At 47.9% G+C, this 14,380-nt stretch overlaps 1 protein-coding gene across 1 annotated transcript in view; it reads right to left on the bottom strand.

Annotated features, from left to right (window-relative positions):
* KCNK1 (potassium two pore domain channel subfamily K member 1) overlaps positions 1 to 12,063 on the bottom strand; it is a 40,267-nt gene extending 28,204 nt beyond the window's left edge. Inside the window, exon 1 of the mRNA XM_040624256.1 lies at positions 11,671 to 12,063. Coding sequence (XP_040480190.1) covers positions 11,671 to 12,025 — 355 coding nt within the window. The 5' untranslated portion in view covers positions 12,026 to 12,063. The remainder of the gene's footprint in view (positions 1 to 11,670) is intronic.
* Positions 12,064 to 14,380: the final 2,317 nt, after the last annotated feature.

Below are 14,380 nucleotides of genomic sequence, written 5' to 3'. Positions count from 1 at the left end.
CCTCGAGGTGTAGGCACAGCCAGACTTTATTTTATTTATTTCTTTTCTTTGCTTCTGAACTGATAACTGTGGAGCTTAAAGTCCTATCATTAAGGAGAAACATAATGAGGAGGACCTAACTCAAACTGTGCCTGAGAGCCCTGTTCTCAGTCGTTCCCCCCCACAGCGACCCGAACACTAGCTATCCAGCGATGGGCTCACTCTCGTGGGCATACCCTGATGCTGTCAGAACCCCACCATTTGGTGGCAACGGGAAGCACGCTGATTTTCAGTAACCATCACGCCTATTAGAATTACTGGTTACCAACCAGATGTGTAAGACAGACCGTGAATGATGCACGATTCTCAGGGCCAGGTCTCTTCCTTTTCAAGAAAGCATGTTAGAACGGAAGGAAGGGTGACATTACTCTACGAATAATATTCAACCTACTCTAATTGTTTCAAGTAAGCCTTCTGGAAATACCAATGCTCACTTGCACAAGCAGCTCTCTATGTCTTCTATAGGGCTCTTTATTGCTCTGAGGGTACAGATGACCCGGGAGCCTTGGAGTGGGGGCGTGTCTGACCCCGACATTTATCAGAACCGATGCTCAGAGCTTAGATGGCAGGTTTTAAAGACATTAAAAAATCTGATCAACTTTGTTTTGCTTGTCAAACAATTCAGTCTGCTATCATGACAACTGCGTTCCCGGCTCCTGAGGGGAAAATCCATCCCTGTCCCAGGTTATGAGGGGATACTGCTCTGCGCCATTCCTGCCCCTGTCTGGCTGTGCGCGGGGGCTGGGACACAGAGTGGGGGACGGTACGGGGTGGCAGAAGCAGCCCCCTGGCTCACACTGCCCCGCCAGCCCCAGGGAACAGGACGCAGCCTCGGCAGGCGGGAGATGATTACCAGCACACGTGAACACACAAAACACAGTGAAGTGACGTGAGGGAGGGAACCTGGGAGAGCGAGTTCAGGTGCAAATGTGTCTTTTCAGCGTCATTCAGATCACCTTTACAAGTCATAGGTGTGAGGCCACAGATTCTGGAAGAACAAATGTAGATTTAGGTCATGATCCAGAAACTACCAACCAACAGCACTTGGGTTTCTTTTCTTTTCTTTTCTTTTCTTTTCTTTTCTTTTCTTTTCTTTTCTTTTCTTTTCTTTCTTTTCTTTCTTTCTTTCTTTCTTTCTCTCCTTTCCTTTCTTTCTTTCTTTTCTCTCCTTTCCTTTCTTTCTTTCTTTCTTTCTTTTTCTTTTCTTTTCTTTTCTTTGACAGATTGGCGTCCACACAGCAGTGCTCCTCCCTACTGTTTGGGGGTGTGAACGCGTGGGCTGCATCCGCACCCTCCCGCCGAGCGGGGCATCTGTGCAGGCTGCCCGTGGCCGGGGCTCGTGTCCTGGCCCTGGGGAGGCAGGAAGGTTCAGGGTCTCCTCGCCCAGCTCAGAACTCGGTGAGGCCCTGTGACAGGGAGGCAGAGGCAGGACAGCCTCTGTGGCGCCTTGAATTAACTTAATCCCCCTAACCACAGTCTTTAAATAATTGAACGCCTTGGTAACCAGTGTTCAAACATTTAAAGAATTTCAGCTACAAGAGTGTTTTAACCTCTCAGTTCTGGTTTCAAACATTCGGCTTTCTCTCCTGTTGGTCACAGGCTCAGGCGACATCAAAAATATGGTACTTGGGACCAGAAAGGCACTCCTTGGATCATCAATGATTAGCTGGGAGCCATGTCATTCAAATGGGATCATTCCAAAGGGTAATTCAGCAAACTTAAAACCAAGCAGAAGAAATGAAAATTACTCAGGTGGTTTGTAGAGTCACATGATAATTTCACCATCTGTTACAAACTGTAAATATGTTTATTTGAAGCTGATCCAATGTTCTAAAATGCTTAGATCGAGCCCTCATGGGGGAAAAAGAAATTATGTTTTTCTTATCTACTTCTGAAAAACAGAAAAGACTGCTTGGTAACTTATTTAATGTTAGCTGCTTCTAAAAAATGTACTGAAGATATTTATTTATTGTTATTCTTTGGACTACATATAATGAAATTTTAAATCGAACTATTATGTCAAATACTAAATAAACTTTTGTTAAATTAAAAAAAAAAGAAGCAAATCCTTCTCCCCCACCTCCCAGTTTTCCATACAGACTTATGTAATACTAATTTAGAAAACAGTATTACAGTTTAGATACCCTTTCTTAGCCTGGAAGTTGAAGTATTTTAAATTACTATTAAATGTATTTATCAAATGGCAACTTGGCCCAGAGAATTCACCTGCTCCATCTGGAACACCTTTTCCATCCTCTCTACCTATGGACACACTCTTTCTCCTTCAAGGCCAAGTTCAGTTATCAAGCCTCAAAAGCTTGCCTCAACTCTGCAGTCCGATAAATGACGCACGGGATGGAACTTGACATCACAGCTATTCCAGGGCGAGCCCGGCCCTCGTTGACACCACATCAGAGGGAGCGCAGCCTCGTGTGGACCCCGAACATTCAGTAGTGACCTCAAGTTTGACGGGCACACGACTGAGCTCCAGACCCTCCATCCAAAACCCGCTCCTTCCCGGGCCTTCTCTGTCTCCAGGTGGGACTCAGACCGAAAACCTCAGAGTCGTTCTTGACTATTCTTTGTCCAACACCTCATATCCACTCCATCAGCAAATCCTGTTGGTTCCAGCATCCATTTGGATCTGAATTCTGACCACCTCTCACTGCCCACTTCACTGCCTGCTCTAAAAGCCACCCACAGGCCTCATCTGGGGTATTGTAAATGTCCCGCTTTGGGCCCTCGGCTTCCACCTTTGCCCTCCAACACCAGCCTGAGCAAACCTGGTAGAACAATGGGGTCAGATCACATTACCCTTTCGCTCAAACTCTCCCGGCGCTTTCCACCTCACTCAGAGAAAAGTGGTCGAGGACATCCTGCCCCATCTGTCCCCTTCCCTTCTCCTTGACCTTGTCCTGCGCTGTCTTACTCAGCTCCAGCCATGATGGCTTTCTAGCCGCACCTCCAACTCGGAGACTCTGTTCTAGAACAGTTCCCCAGATAGCTGTAAGCTGGCACCCTGCAATTCAACCCCATTCACACACGATCTACATGGAGACAGTGTCAGATCCCGCAGGTGAAGGGCTCAGTCCCACAAGACTGCCCTACTCAGACACCCGTCAAGTCCAGGCTGTCAGCAGTATTTCTGACTTTGCAGCTGTAAATCCAAGTTCCCACGATCCCTGCCTCGGGATCAATGAATTTGCTAGAGCAGCTCACAGAACTCAGGAAAACAGTCTGTTCGCTAGGTCACCAGTTTATCCTAAACGGATGTAACTCAGGAACAGCCAGAGGGACAGAGATACATAGGGCGAGGTTGGCAGGGCCCCAAGTGCAGGAGCTTCTGCCCCTGTGGAGTTGGGGTGTGTCCACCTCCGAGTGTGGATGTGTTCACCAACCTAGGAGCTCCCCGAATCCCGTGCTATTGGGGTATTTATGGAGGCTTCCTCATGATGACATGACAGAGAGTTAACTGCATTTACAGCCCCTCCCCCTCTCTGGATGATGAGGGCGGGGCTGAAAATTCCAAGCTTCTAAGCATGGCTTGGTCTGTCTGGTGACCAGCCCCCCATCCTGGAGCACAGACAGAGCTGCCTTATAGAACAAAAGATTCTCCTGGTGCTCTAATCAGGGACTTACAAGGTTTTAGGAGCTCTGTGCCAGGAACCACGGGGCAGAGCCCAAGATGGATCTTCGATTCTCTCCCACTTAGTCATCTTATTTACGGTCAGTCCTTCCTCCTAGTAGATAGATGTCCAGGAAGTCAAGATCCCTGAGGGCCTGGAGCAGTACCTGGTGAACCTAAGTGCTCGATAAATACTTGCTCAAGAATGCACACCTCTCCCTCTCTTTAGATCACTTAGGGCCTTCCCGTGTACTGAGTGTGTATATGAGGCACCCAGAACGGTCTTTACATAAATACCTGCAGAAATTATTGAAGCAACGTGGGCCTCTTTCCTTATCAAGACAAAGAGATTAGATCTAAGAGCCCTTGAAAATGAGTAACATCTTTAGAAATTTCCTCCTTTTACAGAAGAGGAAATAGATTCAGACACAGGAAGAAATATTCCTTCCTTTGCATTTATTGAAGACCTACTAAGTGCTAGGAATGCGACATGAGGCCAAGACAGCGCTCATTCTCAAGACCTCTGTTTTGGGGAGACAGACATGAAAACAAATCACTCAAGGTGGTAAGTGCTGTAACAGGAAGAATGGAATATTCCAACATAAGGTGGAATACAAGGTGTCAAGGGATGAGCAGGTAGGGGAGAAAGAACTGGAACAAAGGGCATATGGGTGTGGGGAGACAGGGAGCAGAGCCCACTTCTGTGCAGCCCCCAGACCCGTGCATGCCCCAGGGCGGCACTCTTCCCTGGGATATGGGCGCCTCTCCAGCTCCCCCCCTCCTCCGTGCACACTTGGACGAAAGGTCTCCATCAGACTATGTTGCAGACTCAAACCAGAGCCCAACTAAATCTCAAGAAGCTTCCATAAAGCTGAGTGGAGAGGAGGCTAAGGTGTCACCTTGAGTAAACAGCCTAACTTGGGTCCCCATGCCACCTAAGCATTCATAAGGGATGAGCGTTATAATTACGCCTCCAACCCTTCTTTTTTCCTTTCCTTTTTCCTTCCCTTCCCTCTTCCCTTCCCTTCCCTTTTGTCTTCCCTTCCCTTCCTTCTAGTTGAAGTACAGCTGACACATAACATTCACAACATTACATTACTAACAGGTGTACAACACAGTGATTCGACAAGTCTATACTTCAATTCTGATTTCTAACCTGAAATCCACTGACCACACTCGGAGAAATAAGAACGAGCACTTTTTTATCATGTGTTTTTGTTTGCCCTGCTCTGTACCCACCGACCATGTTCATGTTGACTTTACATCACCTGGGTCGCTGAGTCCCTGGGGAGCTTTCTGCCTAAAGCTCATCACCAGGTACCAACAACCGAAGCTGCACAGGCTTTAGAATGCAGGCTTTCGATTCACAAAGCAAGTCAACCCTGGCCAGAGGGCCCAATGCAAGCAGTTAGAATCTGATCGGGGAAGCAGGCAGACGGTAGCTGGTGAGGAAACACTGCCAGTGTCAAACACAGCCCAATTAATCTCTCTGGTATAAGAACTGATTCTGTTTCACAGATTAAAGAATGGAAACATGCATACAACTAGAAAACACAAGACGGCTGGTCTGACTCTCGTTCAGGGACAGAATCACAGTCCTTTCAGCGGTACTTCCTCTATGCCTCCAAATCCCACCTGACCCCAGTCTTCATTTTGACCTTCATTTTGACCTTCATTTGGCCACAGAGAGTGGCCTGCAACTCTGAGGACAAGGAATCCGCCCAGAATAAATAAAGAATCAGAGCACGACCCGAGTCTGGGAGACTAGAGGACACCCCCAAAGCTGCCTGCTTTTTGATAAGGGGAAAACCCTTAGCTCCCACTGGTAACAGACAAGGTGATCGCGGCTCAGTCAGCAGAGAAGTTAAACACTCCGGCAGCCCATGGATTTGGCTACAGTTGGGATCAAATGATGTCTCCTGAGAATAAAATCTAGCACAGTGCAATTCTATGCCAAAGAGAGGATAGGATAGGGACAGTCTCTCTGTCCCCGAAATGACTTGTAGGTAGCTGAACCACATGAAATCGCCGTATGGGTCAAAATCAGGGGCGCCTGGGTGGCTCAGTCATTAAGCATCTGCCTTCGGCTCAGGTCGTGATCCCGGCGTTCTGGGATCGAGCCCTGCATCGGGCTCCCTGCTCAGGGGGAAGCCTGCTTCTCCCTCTCCCACTCCCTCTGCTTGTGTTCTCTCTCTCTGTCAAATAAATAAATAAAATCTAAAACAACAAGAAACAATCAAGCACCAGCAATTTCACATGCTCCATACTTAGAGTTCTCTTCTGCGCTACGGACGGCAGACGCTCTCCCCACCAACAGCAGTCCAGGGAGCAGTGTTATAAAACAGCTTGTCCTGAAAGGCACCAGATCTCCCACTAGGTTACTGGGACCACAGGAAATTATATTCTTGACAAGATTTACAGTTAAGTCATAAAAGCAAACACATAATTTCTTTCAAGTTATTGTCATTTATAACAGCAACAGTATGTTCCAAGGGCCATAAAATAGGCAGAGATAGCAGCAAATATATAATGTTGAAAAAAAAAAACCCTTCAGAATGCTAAAGCACTGATGTTTTACAGACAGGGATGGGCTTACACAATCAGCACTAGGACATACTGTCTCTGACCATCACTGGGTGGAAATGTTTCTAGGATTTATTACACATTTCTCTGCCTTCTTAAACAGAGGCATATTCAAGTATTATCCTTGATAATTCAGGGGTATCAATTATTCTACTGTATTCTAAAACGATGATGTCTTATTCGTGCATATGAAGTTGTTGGTTGCAATGGTAAAGACATAAAAATTCTGCTTCTTGGGGACACCTGGATGGCCCAGTTGGTGAAGGTCTGCCTTTGGCTCAGGTCTTGATCTCAGGGTCCTGGGATAGAGCCCCATGTTGGGCTCCTTGCTCAGTGGGGAGCCTGCTTCTCCCTCTGCCTCTGACCCTGCCCACCACTCCTGCTCTTTCTCTCCCTGTCTCAAATAAATAAAACCTAAAAAAATAAAAAAATTTGTTTCTTGTGCTCCTATATTTGTTTTTGTTTGTTTTAGTGCAACTTAAAAAAAACCTACAGAAAACAGTACTTCTGTGTTAGTCTACTAGGGCTGCCATATAAAGTTCCACAGACTAGGGGGCCTGAACAACAGCAGTTTATTTTCTCATGGTTCCGGAGGCTGCAAGTCCAAGATCAAGGTGCTGGCCGGCGTGGTGTCTCCTGAGACCTCCCTCTTGGACTTGCAGATGGTACCTTCTCATTGTGTCCTCGTTCTAGTTTAATCACTTCTTTAAAGGCCCTGTCTCCAAATACACAGTCATGTTTTGAAGCATGGGGTGAGGACTTCACCGTATGAGTTCTGGAGACACATCCAGCCCGTAACAACCTCCTACGCCTGGACGCTATGCAAATTTCAAGCTAAGTCTTAACTCAGACACATCTGGATTCAAATCAAGGCTACATCACTGCTCGTTTTGTGACCTAGGTAAGGTCATGCAACCTAAATTTAAGTTGCGGCCTCTAAAGTGAGGATAATGACACCTATACCTCGAGATAGGTCTATACATAACGTGTTCAAGTTTGTTTTTCAAAATATCACTTTATTTTTCTGATTTTTAAAGTATTTGTCTTTTACGACCTTTCCCTTAGGCTTGCCCATCGCTGTGCCTTTCCTTCTTCAAACCAGATAACTGAATTTGTTAGAATGAAACATAAAGGCTCAGAACCAAGACCAAAGGCTCGCCTGTGAAGACAGTGCAAACTTTAGCACGTGGGATTTCAGATCTCTTCCAGCTGACAGTCTGCTTGTTTCCGGTGGGATTTCTTTCCTCCTTGGCATTTCTGTTCCAGATATAATGCAGCATTTGGCACACACGTTACATGAGGCAATTCTAATGTGAGGTGTGGCTTTGTCAGCATTAAAAAAAAAAAAAAAAAAAAGAGGCAGTGTCACAGATTGGACCAGAAACTAGTGATGATATCCAACTTGATAAACAATCATTTGCTTTGAGGGGCACCTGGGTGGCACAGTCAGTTGGGCGGCAGCCTTTGGCTTGGGTCACGGTCCCCGAGTCCTGGGATCGAGCCCCACATCAGGCTCCCTGCTCAGTGGGGAGTCTGCTTCTCCCTCTGCCCCTGCTCCCCCTGCTTGTGCGTTCTTACTCATGCTCTCTTTCTCAACTAAATAAATAAATAAAATCTTCAAAAAAAACAAACCAAAATAAAACCAATCATTTTCTTTGGAAGTGGTTGGGATGGTAGCAACTACCTTAACTGCCGCACACCACTGAAAACACAGCACCAGGAAGTCTCAGATGCTAAACTGTCTTAGAGAAAGTTTTCCAAAAGGAAGTGGCACTTAGCACCCCTCACTCCGAGGTCCTTTCAAGTCTCAGTTTTAAAGCAGGGCTCTGCAAACTTTTTCTGCAAAAGGCCAAGCAGTAAATGTTTAGGTTCTGTGGACACAAGTGGCTTCTGTCACAAAGACTCAACTCTGCTGGTGTAAAGATTTGGCCCAGAAGCCATCATCGGCGCACTGTTATTCGCTTCCAAAAGCTCAATACGTACTTGTTGTGAACAATGACCCGTTTCCCCAACTGAAAAGTTTGAAAACTCGTGGTTAACCTGGCACCCCCCATTTCCTTCTCCCACCTCTCTTCCTGAAAAGAGCCAGTGCTGTAGTAGCTCTCTGCCTGATGAAGCTAAGCCACTGTAAAACAAGCCAAATGAAGTTCCTTTTCTGAGCACTTTATTTTTATTTGTTTATTTTTAAATAGGCTCTACACCCAGCACAGAGCCCAATGCGGGGCGTGCGGGGCTTGAACTCATGACCTTGAGGTCAAGACCAGAGCTGAGATCAAGAGTTGGACCCTTAACCAGCTAAGCCACCCCAGCGCCCCTCTGAGCACTTTTAGATAACAGTTCTAAAACCTCTCTTCGTAAAAAGGGAGAAGGCAGCATCCTGCTACCAGGCATCAAGCCGACAGCTGACAGCAAGCGGGACTGAGCCATCATCTGGACCCCTACTTACAACGCAGCAAAAGGAAGTAATACACAAAACTGTATTTTTACCAAACATCAGCATGATAGAACCCTGCTTAGGGGGATGCATGAAGAAGAAAACTTACAGTACACAGACATGACAAATTGTTCTTAATTATTTCTTACTTCCCAAGAGTCACCTAGATGCTCCTTCATCCTTCAAAAAAACCCCACAGTATCAAAGTTCTATAGGAAATACCTCAGTCTAGAACGCCTCCTTTTGTCTTTATCCAGCCCTTCCCTCTGGAAAGGCAAAAGTGTAGTGAGCTTTCCCCTTCCGTCCCCATACAGTTCCCACGTAGGTGTTGCTGTATCTTTTTTTAATCCAAGAGAAGTAAAGAGATGTTTGGTTGTTTGAAATAATTCACAGAGTCCTTGGCAGAGCAGAGATTGAAGACAACATCCCTGCATCACCAACCTAAGTCTTCCTCCAAAGAGACCGTGAAGACTTTACCAGTTCCTTACAGAAATGGGAGCTGTACTCTCTGAGATGAAAACATTCTCTCATAAGCCCATTCGCGTTCCTGTGTTACAGTGATTTCTACAAAGAACAGCAAATTTGTGATGCCCACCATTACGGCTCTGGGCAAGCCAGGGCTGACTGCCCTTATAGACAGGGGACAATAGCTCAGTGATTTGCCATCGACAGTGCTAGAAGAGTTAAACAAACAAAACCACAGCAGGCCTTATAGCTCCCTGAAAGAGAAGCACGAACCACAATTCCACTTCAAGTTGTCTGGTATTTTTCCAGAAAATATTTTTCTAGTAATGAAGCAGACTGGCTTCATTCAACAAACTGTCTGACAACCCCCCCCCCTGCCATCACACCAGTGTGTTGGTACCACCTGGGACATCAAAATGGGCCAGATCCTGGGTCAACACAAAACCAGTAGAAGAGTATCTTTGATGTAGAGAATTCTGAAGCTTACCGGAACTCTACTGGAATTAATAGTCAATTCTACCAATGACGAGAATTCATTGACTTCCTAACTTTACAAACCGAGGGGCACATTTTTCATCTGGTGTATCCTTAAGTGCCCCTTGCACCAATTTCCTAAATGAACTTTAGTTTTGCATGAAAACAGACTTTCTTGGGAACTACAATGTAATATAAATACCAATAATAAGACATCTAACCCCACTTTCTTAAAAAAAAAAAAAAAAACAGAAACTGCAGTTTTCCTAATTTTAAAAAAGGGGAGGAGAGGGAACCTGGTAAGTAACTCTCTGTTCAAGATGTAAATTCCTATTTTTGAGATTTAATTGGCTGCATAGACGAGATGAGGCATAAGGAGTGCCAGTCATGGAAAAACCCACCCAGTAAAAGCAAACACATTCTTTTCCTCATAACATCGTTTTTATCCGGTTCTGTCTTTAAATACCATTACTTAGAAAACACTAAAAGTGGTAATTACTCTTCACAATGTTTACTCAACACCGTGACCCAGTTGGAGACCTTCTGTAGCCTGGTGGAAACCTCAGTGCTGCAGAGAATGAATGATTTTCAATTTAGAATAAATGTACTTCAAAGGAAAAGCATGGTGACTTCTAAATGGCCTGAGGATGGGAGCCCACTAAAGACGATGGAAGCAGCCCCAAATAAAATTAAAGACTGGTGTTGGCAAAGTTGAAAAGATCGCACGTCGTGTTTAGCGCTAAGCTTAACATCGTCTCTAAAATATCACGATGCAAGCTAGAATTCCGTTTACTGCAGTTTAGGAATGCACCCTAGACTTCTAAATCATCGTTTTACAGGATCTATATGGAAAATGTACTATTACTCAGTACCACTTATTACCAAAACAATCAACTGGGTTTAGCCCAAGGGGATTACAAATAAACCCTGAGAGGTGCCGAGGGGGTGGAGTGAAGGAAGAATTGTTGCAACACAAAGTTGATTCACCTGCTCCGGAGGTGGAGGTGGGGGTGGGGGTGGGGGTGGGGGTGGGGGCGGATCACACGGGCGCAGATTCCAAGACTACCCCGGTAACTAGAAACAGTGTGACCTTGTTCAAGCCAAGATGGACTGTTGAAAGATTTGATCTCCTGGATAAAAAAAGGGGGACTTCTCTGAACGTTCTTTGAGATACTTGCCAAGGTTCAAATATCAATTCATAAATAAGTCCAACCAAGTGTATGTGCCTCACTCAGCCGCTGGGAAAATTCATCCTTCATTCATCTAATCCGGCACAGTAAAGGCGCCCGGGGCACCCGCCGGCCTCCGCCCTCACCGAGGACGCTCCTCCATTCGTGAGCGTCCTGCGGGGTGAGTAGTGTGGGGGAAGTGTCGCTGCGAAGTTTAAGGGTAGCCTCGCACACCTAAAGTTAAGTTGAAAAAACTGCTGAATCAGGGTGCCCCCATTTTGCCAGATCCAGGCGATCGGATGCTCCCTTCCCTCACCCATCCTCCTACTCCGAAAAGAAACCGGATCCGCCTGTCCGCTCAGACAGAGGTCACCTGCGAAGAGCAGAGTGATGTCATTCGGCTACCCCTACAACCGCCCGCACAACAGCAAAGAGCCAAGAAATCTATGCATCACCAAAAGACAGGGCACCCTCCGGAAGGTGACCCTTCAGCGCAGCCTCGGGCCTGCGGGATGGGGTCGGGAGGAGGGTGAGCGCACTCGGAGCAGTGGCTAGTTTCCAGCATCCCCTCGCCTCGCCGCGCGGCGGCCGGGATGCTCCAGATTCCTACCGGACAGTCAGGTGTAGGGTACCGCGAAAAACGGGACGCAGCCCGTGAAGCCCCTGTAACCACCGAGGCCGAAGGCGTTAGGGACCACTCCCCCGGAGTTACGGGCGGCAACACCCAAGGCGTGTCCTGTGGCCACCAAGCCGGCTTCCGGCTCCGCGGGGTGTGCGCACCGCGGGAGGGCGCCGAGAAGGGCCCGGACGCCCGGGGCAGGGGGGAGGCGGGGCGCGGGAGCAGAGTGGCCGCGGCGGCCGGCGCGGCGGCGGGCCTCTACCTGTGGTGGAGAGCACGGTGCTGGCGAAGAAGAGCGCGGAGGTGAAGTCCCAGTTCCAGTTGCCCGAGGCGTTGCTGAGCACCGACACGCCGTAGTTGCTGGCCTCCAGCACGCGGCCCAGGAACTGCTCGAGCTGCTGCTCCGACAGGCACTCGTGCTCCTCCAGAAAGCGCCGCTTCAGCTTGCGCAGCTCCTGGCGCAGCAGGTCCTCGTAGGGCAGCTCCACCGACGAGAAGACCACGGCGCCGAAGACCAGGTAGAGCAGGTAGCCGAGCACCAGGAAGCCGAAGCACCAGGCCGAGCGGTGCCGCTCCACCAGGCGCACGCACGAGCTGCCGGCCAGGGACTGCAGCATCTTCCCCCGCCGCCGCCGCCGTCGCCGCCACAGCAGAGGCCCACGCCGCAGACCCGCCAGAGCGCGGCCCGCCGCCCCGCCGCCGCTCGGCCCCGCCCCGGCCCCGCCCCGGACAGACCCGGCCCCGCCCCCTCCCACCGCCCACTCCTCCACGCGCGCCCTCCGAGCTCCCCGGCGGCGCCGTCTGCCTGCGATTGGCTCGCCCGGGAGAGGTTTTTCTTCCTTCCTTTCCTGTTTCCCCGCAATATAAAAGGCCCCGATGATGTGGCGCTGACGTGGTTGCCGGCTCAGGTAACCGGAGAGTCGGCCGAGACCGCGTGGCAAACTTGGCCCCGCCGCCCGGGCTGGGCGCGCGGCCCGGGTGCCCCCGCCCATCGCGTGGTCCCGCGGAGTGGGCGCGGGTCGCTGGCGCCCAGATCCCCGGCCCCGCCGCCGCAGGCACCTCCTGCTCCCTCCCGGGTTCTGTAACCAAGCCCGGGCGGACCGCGGGCGGGGTGTGACAGCTTGCGTGGCAGTGCGCTGCCTGTCCAAGCCTCTGCTCCCAGCTACACCTGTTTCCCACCTATTTTTTTCTTAATCAAAGCCTGTATTACAGAATAGCGAGCTCTAGAATTCTTTCCTTCGTCTGCCTTATTGCCCCAAGGCTCGAGCAATCCGGTGCCAGTGATGATGGTGAAAATACCAAACCTCAAGTTTGGAAGGCACCTTGGTCATGGAAGTCTCTTCTCCGCCCCGCCCCCCCCACCCCTCCCAAGGAATCTGAGAGTAAAGGAGAATTTCGGTGAAGTCACATTTCTGAACTCTCGCTCTTTAAAACAGGGAGAGGGAAGGAAGGTCCCAATGTGCCAACTAACAAGAAATTGAGCTTTCCCAAGTGTTCTTTTTGAGGCGACAGGGTCAGTGAGCCACCTTACTGTGGGTGAGAGTAAAAACCGGTGCACCCTTTTGGAAAGGCAGCTTGGCAATACATTTCCAGAGCCTTGAAGCGTTTCTGTACTCTGACTCTATGATGTCTCCTAAGAACAAATAATAATGCAAAGATGTATAGACAAGGCTATTCATAAATAATACATATATATTATATATATGCAATACATATGTGTGTATATATCATGAAATAAGTAAGAATCAGGAACGATCAAATGTTCTAAGTAGGGGAATGGTTAAATAAATTATGGTAGCTCTACAGCGTGGCTATCATATAGCTATTAAAGATGTATTTGAAGACTATTGAAGCCTAAGCAATCTTATGGATTGAAGATACACAGTCTTATGTAGAGAATCTCAAATACATCAGCTGGCTCCCAGCAGGTGTCTTTGAGTGATAGTGGAGTACATAGGTGACTTTCATTTCTTGCACATTTTTATAGTTTTCAAATTTTCTGGAGAAATGTGGTTTTTTTTCCATGAAATTGATCTACTAGGCAGATAGAGTTCTATTTTACAATACAAAATACAAATATTTTATATCTTTGAGATTCTCCCAGCTGAACCTGACCTAACTCATGAGATATAATCACAAGGTTGCTGTTTTCAGACATTAAGTTCTGAGGTAGCTGTTTGTGTACTGACAGATCCGGAACAGCATGCGTCTCGATTATGCTGAACTTGACACATCATCATTAGAAGGTTTCTCCAGATGACTTTGTCATTGTCTCCCGTATTTCACTTCTCTGACTTAGAAATACACAAGTATTTCTGTGGTTTTGGCTCTCAGAGTGGACCTGAGTCTTGAGGACTGAGGTTGGCTCTTCTCGGCCCACTGCTCTGGACACGTTGTTCACCTGTCATCAGGGAATTTGGCAATCTCAGCAGTGTAAGGACTAGGACTTCTGTCAGCTGACTACTTCCCTCCTATGACCACGCGAGCTGGAGCTGACGTCTCTGCCACCCTACCCCCTCCTCAGCATAGCATAGGTCATCCCTTGCATTTCTCAGAAAAAAATAGGAATACGGAAGAAAACTCAGAGGAAAGGGTGGAGATTCACAAGAGAGGAGCAAGGGTGAAATGGGAGGGGGTGTGTCGGGTGTGAGAGACGGAGGGACTGCTTTCTGTATTGGTGTTCACATTAATTGACATAATTTGGAGACAAGCGACCAAGCTTTGTGAGAAACAAACCTTGCCCTTGGCACAGAGCCTTGCAAGTTAATTAGACTTAGGGATAATGATGTAAATGATCACTATTGTGCTGTATGATAATTAGACATAAATGGCAGGCAGTTTCTGAGAATAGGTTTAGTTCTCTCAACAGGTTGAGATGATGAGAACAATTTGTAGAGATGGTAGGTCTATAGGAAAGTCTTACACTTCCAAAAAGTGAAATTCACAAACACAGTGTGAGGGAAACCCAGCCC

The sequence above is a fragment of the Ursus maritimus genome, unplaced genomic scaffold, assembly GCF_017311325.1.
Source record: "Ursus maritimus isolate PB19 unplaced genomic scaffold, ASM1731132v1 scaffold_7, whole genome shotgun sequence".
Classification (NCBI taxonomy): Eukaryota; Metazoa; Chordata; class Mammalia; order Carnivora; family Ursidae; genus Ursus; species Ursus maritimus.
The sequence above is the reverse complement of the archived record's forward strand: the minus strand, read 5'-3'. Positions and strand labels throughout refer to the sequence as shown.